This window comes from Mesoplodon mirus (assembly GCF_964341445.2).
Source record: "Mesoplodon mirus genome assembly, chromosome: 5".
Classification (NCBI taxonomy): domain Eukaryota; kingdom Metazoa; phylum Chordata; class Mammalia; order Artiodactyla; family Ziphiidae; genus Mesoplodon; species Mesoplodon mirus.
Window position 1 is genome coordinate 74008516 of NC_138980.1, and position 9463 is coordinate 74017978.

A 9463-nucleotide genomic window follows, 5' to 3' on the forward strand; every position below is an offset into this window, starting at 1 on the left:
CTCTTTTAATTATCATTTACATCTTGTGTGGCCTTGTATTCTTTAATCATTTCATGCATTATGTCTCCAATGAGAGAGGGAACTCCTTGAGAGGGAAGTGGTCTTTCCTTTTTAATTCCCACACCAATTTTAGTCTCTCAGTAAATTAAACTGGTTTTCCCAAAAGTAGGCAAGTAAATATAGTCTGTGCCATTAAAATGACATCATGCTGTCAGATTCTGCATATACTTTATTTTATGATGAGTTATAAATATATAAATATTTTAAAAATAAGGCTATTAAAAACTCATAAATTAAAATATTCAGCTTCAACACTTTGAGTATTTCTCCTTCATAATCGTCTTTAGCCTTTCCAAGAAGTCTTTCAACGTACTCTTCTTGGCTTCATTCACAGAACAGGTCTACAAAAGAAACATTTCATTAGTTTGCATTGCTAAGTATTTGAGTCTTGCTCATGCCTGTCTACCTGGGTCAAGCCTATGCTGCCACTTGCCACCTGAACAGTGATCAAACCAGGGCCTCCAGTCTGGCTTGACTCTGCCACTAGGCCAACAGGGTTTGCCTGTTTTTGGTGCATGCTACTTACACTCCTAGAAATGGCCACTGTACTATCACTAACTGTCTGCCTTCAGGGTGTGGCCATCCCTGGAGAGGTGTGTCACAGCTAGGTTCTGCTCAGGGGCGTAACATGAAGGTGGAGGCTCAGACCTGCCTGCTGCCATCTTGAGCCCGTGGCCATCTGGACTGCTGAGAGAGAGATTCAGTCCATTTGCCCCCCTGCCCATTAACCAGAAACATCATAGCTTGGCAGCCCTTCAGGTGGAAAGGATTCCTGGTACCTACCACCAGGCCACCGCTTCAGTTGGAATCTCAGCTCTACCAAATTATTAATTGCATTGCTTAGGACAAACTACTTCGTTTATAAAAGCTTCAGTTTCCTCCTTTGTAAAAGGGGAACAATAGCGCCTACTTCCTAAGATAATTAAGAGGCTCAAAAGAGACAGTGTAGTGTCATCTCCCTGTTCTATTACCTTGTAAAGAAGGCATGGTGGGGGGGATGAATGTCCCCAGTTCCTCTACTTGGCGTTAGATAACATCCACTCTTGACTCTGCCTCTTTCGTACCATCAGTTCTCCCCTCTTACTGGATCATTCCCACTGGTATACTAACATGCTCCATATAGACCTCACCTTAAAAGAACTTCCTTCACGCCATACCTGCCCTTCAGCTATTGTTCTATTTCTCTGCGACGTTATAGAAAAGCACCTCGAAGGAGTTTTTATACTCGGTGCCCCTTTCTTTTCACTCCTCCCCAGCCCCATTCTCTATGGAATCCACTCTAGTCAGGCTTTCATCCCGAATCTCCATTTATATCAGCATCACCGGTAACCTCCCTCATGACAAATCCAGTGGCCATTCTCAGTGTTCATCATTCTTGACCTTTTAGTACATTTGACACAGTTGATCACTCCCTTCTTCTTAAAAGTTTCTTCACTTGCCTTCTGGGGTGCCACGCATTCTTTGACTTCTCCTACTTCACTGGTTACTTCTCAGTCTCTTTTGCTGGACCCTCCTCTTCCTGACCTCTATATGTTAGAGTGCCTCTGGGCTCAGTTCTTGGATTTTGTTCTTTCTTTATGTAACTTTATTTTTTTAAAAAAAAGCCTCCCTGCTTTTTTTTTTTTTTTGGCTGCGTTGGGGCTGCATTGGTTCTTCGTTGCTACACGTGGGCTTTCTCTAGTTGTGGTGAGCAGGGGCTACTCTTCCTCGCAGTGCGCGGGCTTCTCATTGCCGCGTCTTCTCTTGTTGCGGAGCACAGGCTCTAGGCATGTGGGCTTTAGTAGTTGTGGCTTGCTCTAGAGTGCAGGCTCAGTAGTTGTGGCACACAGGCTTAGTTGCTCCGTGGCATGTGGGATCTTCCCGGACCAGGGCTCGAACCCGTGTCCCCTGCATTGGCAGGCGGATTCCCAACCACTGTGCCACCAGAGAAGTCCAGGCCTGTGGCTTTAAACAACATCTTTCTAAGAACTCTTCACTTAATATCACAAGTTCTGATATCTCCCTTAAGCTTCAGACTTTTTCAACAGTCTTATCAACATCTTCACTTGACTAGTCAGTAGGTACCTCAGACTTACTATGTATAAAATTCAACTCCTGACCTTAAGCTCAGCCTCCAGCCCTGATCACCCCCGGTCTTTCATATCTGATAACAGCACCAACCATTCCCCAAGGAGCCCAGGCTAGGAACCAGGAGCCCACGTTTTACTCTTTCCCTCACCCCCACAACAGATGTGTCAGCAAGTCCTTCTGGCTCTATTTTTGGTTATATCCCAAATCTAACAATGTCTGCCGCTTCCACCCTGTCACACCCACCATCATCTCCAGGCTGGAATACTGTGGTAGCCTCTCAACAGGCCATCTTACTTCTATGCTTACCCCTACTCAGTCTATTTACTGCACAGTAGCCAGAATGATCATTTTAAAAATTACATAAATCAGATCGTGGTCTCTGCCTTGCTTAAAACCCTGTGGGAGTTTCCCACCATGCTTGGGGCAGAATCCATAGGCCCTGTGTGATCTCCTATTAAAATCCTCCTCCCTCACTCTGATCCAGGCCCTCCTGTTGATCTTTGAACACATGAAGCTCATTTCTACCTTAGGGCCTTTGCACAGCTGTTCCCTCTGCCTGGAATGTTCCTTCCAAATTAGTAACATGGCCGGCTCTGTCACTTAATTCAAATATCTGCTCAGATGATGTCACCAACTACTAAATCGGCCCTCTCCCTCATGACCCCTGTATGTTCTTTATTTCTGTATTTTTCTTCATGGCACTTATCACTACTGGAATCATATGCTTGTTTGCTTTTCTCACTCACCCATTACAACATTCTGTAAGCGCAAGAACTGTATCCCCAGTGCCTAGAACAGTACCTGTAAGCAACACTCATGGAGCCTCAACAAATATTTGTCGAATGAATGAATGGGTTGATTAACCAAGGGTACTACTATTCATAAGGAGAAATATCTTAGAAGTAAGGCTGCCATCCATTGGAAGGCAAGCTCTTGGCATAATGCAGCTTACCATGTTTGCCATGCTGCTGAGGTTCCTGTGAAGTCCACTCAGGGGTTTGTTCAAGCACTTGTGGTATCTGTAGGTATGCCGAAGCACAGTCGCGGCCCTGCAGAAAGTTTCCTTCTCGGTTGTGTTCTAGAAAGAGAAATTCCACAGGTAGCCACTGCTAGCTTGATTTTGAACATTGGAGAGAGATGTTTCCTTCTGGTTTCTTCTTTCCAGAAGGACAAGTGGAGGTGAATTTGCTCAACTGTGGATCAGGTATTCAAGTATTCCTGCCATGTGAATGGAGGCTGCTCGTCACAGTAAACAACCTCTTCCAGTTACTTGCAAATGCAGCAGCCTTTTCCTGAAACCTCCCAATTTCTTTTCCCTTGGAGGGTTTTGCTGAAGGGGTACCTGAATCAAGTCACTCAACGAAGTAAATGGGAGAGTGGGGATTTGCATGCAGGGCCATCTGTCTACAACCCATGTCTGTTTCTTTACCCCATGCAAGCTCTTTTTTCTGTGGATGCAGTTGTATGTACATCAGCTCGTAATCAGAGTCTGCTCTGTCTTATTCCCGTAATTTATAGTTTTTGAATCCAGGTTCCCTGGAAATCCCACGTTTGTTGAATAAATGAATGCCCATCCTTTGACCTAGACAGTGCCACTTTGGCCAGCACTCCATTTAACCCTCCCCATGGGAAGTAGCAGTGTGAGGAGATAAGACATGTCCCCACATAGCTAGAGGTGAGTGCCAGGATCAGAGCTAGGTGCCCCAGGAGTGTGACCTGGGGACATGAGGGGCAGCTTCAGAGAAAGGGTGCTGGGCCTTGGACAGAGTTTCTGTTAGGGGCTTCTAGCCTCGAATGTGCAGGGTCAGAACCTCCTTGGAATGCTGGCAGCCCTGGTGTGAGTCTGGACACATGGCTCTTCCTGGGGACCTTTGAGCCTCAGAAGAGGGCTTGTACAAGTGGGGAACCAGCTCTTTTTGAGAACCTGGGAGAGAGAATGTGTCTCAGCCTGGTCAGGCCTGGTGTGTCCTCTCTCTCTCCACTGAAGAACAAAGGCCCAGAGCCTGGAGGGTGTCTTAGCTTGAGCCCAATCCAGCTCAGATAAACCTGTCTCCAGCCTCTGCCAGGACCTGCTCTTGTTCCTTGCCACTCAAAATATGGCCCATGAAGCAGCAGCGTGGGCGTCACCTGGGAACTTGTTAGAAGTGCAGAATCTCAGGCCTCCCTCTGGACCCACTGAGTCACAATGTGCATTAACAGGATCTCCAGGGGATTTATATGAAAAGCACTGTCCAAGCAGCTTTTTAGGTTCTTCCGTATTTTTTCTGATTACCAAACTTTTTACTATAAAATTAATATACAGGGGGCTTCCCTGGTGGTGCAGTGGTTGAGAGTCCGCCTGCCGATGCAGGGGACACGGGTTCGTGCCCCGGTCTGGGAAGATCCTACATGCCGCGGAGCAGCTGGGCCCATGAGCCATGGCCGCTGAGCCTGCGCGTCCGGAGCCTGTGCTCCGCAACGGGAGAGGCCACAGCAGTGAGAGGCCCGCATACCACAAAAAAAAAAAGTAATATACATTCAACAAAAGTGAATTCACTCATTATCCCACTAGCCAGAGAGAACTACTGTTAAGATTTTGGTAACTATCTCTCCAGATTTTTTTAATACTTTTTTTTTTTTTTTTGCCATAGGGACCAGCTATTGATACTCTTTTATAACCTTTTTACACTTAACATATAGTACTAGCAATTTCTTAAATCGTTCAGTAATATTTAAGAACATGTGATTGAGAGCTGTGTAGGAACCTAGGGCATATTTGTGCCATAGTTGATCAATCCTCTATCACTGCAGTTTTTTGCTTCTGTGAATAAGGTGGCAGCAAGTCATCTGTATAAATCTTTGTGTTCATCTCTTACTTCTTTAGGCTAAATTCTAGGAGTGCAGTTCATATTTTAGGGTTTTTCCAGGAAGATCTTGACCCAGACCGAGGCGCCAGAATCCTAGACTACGAAAGCTTCCCCTTTCCGCTGTGGAGCTTGATGGCTCATGGGCAGGGCCTTTGGAAGGACATGTATGTACTTAATGAAGTACATGTCCTTCCAAAGGGCATATACTCTGGCTGGAAATTTAAGAGCAGCACCAGTATCTCTGGGCTCTGGGAGTCAAGAAACCTCCCATAAATCACCATACCTCTGGGGGCGCTTTGTGGGTGAGCAGAGGTGGGGAGGCCAAGGTGAAGGCAGACACTAGCTGAGTATGCAGATGGAGGCAGATGCCTATGTTGCTGGAGAGAGAACAATGAGGTTCAAGAATGCCAAAAGGAGAAGAGATCCTTTGCTTATTTTTCCATCAAAATTTGATGAGCCTTTTCTAAAACGTTGGCTAGGAGCTTAGAAATTATACTGTCTCAGTTTTGAGTATGTAGCCATTTAAGGTAGGAAAACACCCTCTAAAGATATTTTTCGGGGACTTCCCTGGCAGTCCAGCGGTTAAGACTTTGCCTTCCAGTGCAGGGGGTGTGGGTTTGATCTGTGGTCAGGGAGCTAAGATCCCACATGCCTTGCAGCCAAAGAACCAAAACATAAAACAGAAGCAATATTGTAACAAATTCAATAAAGACTTTAAAAATGGCCCACATGAAAAAATCTTTAAAAATAACTAAAAGATATTTTTCAAAAGGCTTTCTAAAGGTGATTAGGGTAAGTATAGAAAAGAGTTTGAATCAAATGGAAAACTTTTAAAAGAAGGAATTCTAAAGGCAGTTTTAGTTAAAGACCTTAATGTTTTAGTTCCATTGGCATTGTGGCAACAGGATGACACTCTGACCACCCACTTTTTCGACTGCTTGTCTAGCTTTCGCTGCCTGAGTGTGTCTTGCTTAGCTTAGCACACTTTGAGGAGCCGTGCGGACTCTGCAGTTCAGAACTGCTCAGGAAAGAGGCTCAAAAGGGAGGCCTGGTCTCCTGCCAGAAAGAAGCCCACCCCTCATGGGAATACAGCAATGGTGGCACACCATTTGGGAGACTTCTTCTGTGCAGGGATTCTGCTAGAGTTCTAATGGGTCTTGACTAGCTTCATTTAAGGACATACAGATGCATCCTATATGTATTGTATTCATTATCTCCACTTATGCCCAAATTTAGTCAGCAAATGTGATGTATGAAAAAATCCTCTACTTTCGCTTTTTAAAAAAAGATTTGAGGGTTGGCATAGAGCTCTCTGAAAAATTATGGACTTTTGCTCCCTTTGGTAGTAGGAAATACCTCCAACTAATGGTCCACCAAGAAGTCCTTCCTAGGCCAGCCAGCTTGCTTGCTTTCCACCTTTCTCTTCCTCAGACTACCTAACTTCAGAGACACTCGGGAGGCATTGCATGTGGAACCCAGGATTTAGATCAGCACATTCTTCCAGCATTTGCCAAGAGCAAGATGCCACCCAATTTGGGCATAATGGAACTGTGGATCCCCAAAAGCACTAAAATGAATATGCTGGATTTTGGAAAGATGTTCTTCTTGAGAACACAAAGAAGTAACTTTTCCTCCCACATAGCATCTTTGTGGGTTTTTAAAATAACAACCTTTCTTTGTTCTGAAGTATCTTAATAGATAAGTAAGCAGTGCTGAGTCTTTGAGGAAAAGAGAAGAATGGAAAAATGAGCTTGTTAATCCAGGAGGAATAGAAGCAGTTCGGGAGAAGACGTGAGATAGGTTAGAGTGAAGGAAGGCAGCGGGGACTAGCCTGCACCTGGGCGGGGGTGAGGGCTGGCTGGGTCTTCTAGAGCAGCCCAGGGTGGGGTCGCCCTAGGCTCGCAGTCATGGATTGTTTGATCATTTCCTAACGCTGGCCCCTTTCTTAGAATGATTGCTTCTCTACAACCAGTTTTTGCCTTTAATCAAGAGTTATATCATACAATAACATTTTCCACTAACTCAAGAGTTGGATTCCAACCAACTTTCAAAATTGCTTTCAAATCTTCAGATGTAGAAACTGAGGCACAAAGAGGTGTGGAGACTTGCCAAAGGCCACATAGTTAGTTAATGGCAGAACTGGGGCTAAAGCCACAGACTGTCTCACTTCCAAACCCTTGGCACTTCTGCTGGGGCCCTGCCCTTGGCTTTGGTTGCACCCTCCCAGCAGTGCAGCCAACCTCTGGAGAGCCCAGAGCACAGCTCAGTGGACTCTTGGCTATTTTATTTCTATATATATACAATATTAATATATGAGATATATAAAGTATTAATACATTATATATAATATACAAATTTATATATATATAAAATCTCCAAGTCCTTCCAACCTGCTGATGGACAGATACAGTCTGATATGGGATGAGATTCTGAAGGATAAAATTATATAATATGTATTATGTAATATTACGTATTATACGTTTATATTATATACTATTATATAATTACATTACAGTATTATATATCATTGTATATCAGACTCCTGGAATAATCTTTAATAAAGTGAGATAGTCCAGATAAAGGCCTGAAGACCAGCTTTGCTCACGAGCAGGACAGGCCTGCCCTGTGGCCTGGATGCTGGGGTGTGGCCCTGCCCAACACATAGGGCTTCACTCCTGGCCAAGTTACCCTCTAGTACATGTGGAAAGCAGGTGGTTAGGAGACCACTGGTAAATTGAAGCTTTGGGTTTTTCATTCTCAGTCGTGTGTTTCCATGAAAACAGGAACTGATGTGCAGAAAGCTATTGATATGGCTGTAGTCATGTGTTTGTCAGAGAAAAATGCACTATCAGCTGTCAAATCTATCTCCTCCCACTGCAGATCGGGGAGTGGGGGTGAGATGCAGCAGGAGGAGGAAAGGTGAGATGCTCTGGCAGGAGCAGCCGGAGGCAGGGATATGTCGGCCCCTGTCCAGCAGGACGGTTCTGGACAGGCCCGAGGGGAGTTGGCAGGACAGAGCAAGATGAGGGTCTCTGGACAGCCATGCCCGGAGCCGGTGGGCTGTTAGGTGACCAGGCTGCGGAAGAGGAGGGGCTCTGTCGATACCTTTTCTGTTGCCATAGGAAGTCTCTTAGACAAAATGAAAGCTCTCTCAATCTGTAATCTCAATATCTGTTTTTGTGAGAATATTTGGTTTTTCAGAAATGTATGGGCCAGAAAAATTCTCTCCTTCAACAGCATTTATTGAGTGCCTCCTATATTCCAGGTACTCGACCTGGGTTGGGTAAATCCTAAAGAGCTTTTTCCTGGACTGGGATCTGAATTATAACTACAAAACCCAAGCTTTCTATTATACATCTTCTAAATCAAGTGAAACCAGAAACACCAAAATGTATTTGAGAGTAAAGATCAGAATTCTCAGTCTTTGAAAACGTTTCACCCATTATAGTTAATTTGGGCCTGTTCCCTTTATGTTAAAAAAAATTTCTTGTTCGAACACTTGTGGATGGCTCTCCTCCCCAAGTCACCCATCTGCCAAAGCAGACCCGGGACAGCTCTTACCTTTGGGGTGGCAAAGACGTCTTCTACAGGCAGCTCCATGCACGAGTTCTTGGCCCAGGCAGGAACGAGAGAGCAAGAGACAGAGTTACCTCCAACTGCACAGGGTAAGCCTTGCTGAGCAGCTCTGACTCCCTCAAACTGAGAAAACTTCCTGTGGTCCCTCGGGGGAAAAAAGTGCCAGGAGAAAAGTCTCCACACTGCTCCCCATCCTATCACCAACTACCAACTCTCTAGAAGCTGTTATGTTCTTTTCACAGTCTAAGAAATATGCACAACATCACCAGAACATCTGGAGAGATGGTGCCAGATAGCTTACTCACCTTTCTTGCTGTGAGGATGTTCAGCGTTTTGATGATCTCTTTTAAGGTAATATCGCCCTTGTGTCCATGGACGAAGTTGCTGGTACATGCCAGTAAGCAGACTAGCATTGGGATCAGTTGGGAGGTGAGACCCATTAATAGATCTCTATTTGCACTGACAATGTGAGACAATCAGTTTACTGGGAGAAGTTAACAATGCAATTCTGACAAAGATATCTCTATATATAGATTTAAAATTGCTGAAACTGAGGGAAAATGTTTACATTGGAAATTTTCATTACACCAGGTTGTCAGTCATGTGGGACCAATCAGCACCTCTCTTCCAGGAGAAAAAATGCCTCACAAAAACAGGTAAAATGTTCCTGTGAAATCAGACCAGTAGGAAAATGAAACCTTTTTTTTAAAAAATTAACTACAAAGTATCAGCATAGGAAATTACACCATAATTTGCTCTTTAGGTTAGTCTTATCAGCTTGGGGTTGCTGCTGGCTTTTTGCTTTGCATAGAAAGAGGAGGCCACAGGTGTCCGAATTTGTTTCAGTGCAGCCCTCCTGGGGAAAGATAGAGTAATATCAAGAAAGTTTGACTTGATTAGTATTTCAACCT

General features: G+C 44.6%; 1 protein-coding gene across 1 annotated transcript; it reads right to left on the bottom strand.

The window, feature by feature from the left end:
* Positions 1-308: 308 nt before the first annotated feature.
* IL4 (interleukin 4) lies at positions 309-8992 on the bottom strand (the record flags this gene model as incomplete). Its single annotated transcript, XM_082621282.1, has 4 exons — positions 309-401; positions 3083-3208; positions 8538-8585; positions 8858-8992. The coding sequence occupies 4 exons, from the start codon at positions 8990-8992 to the stop codon at positions 309-311; spliced, it is 402 nt and encodes a 133-aa protein (XP_082477408.1).
* Between the last annotated feature and the right edge of the window lie 471 nt (positions 8993-9463).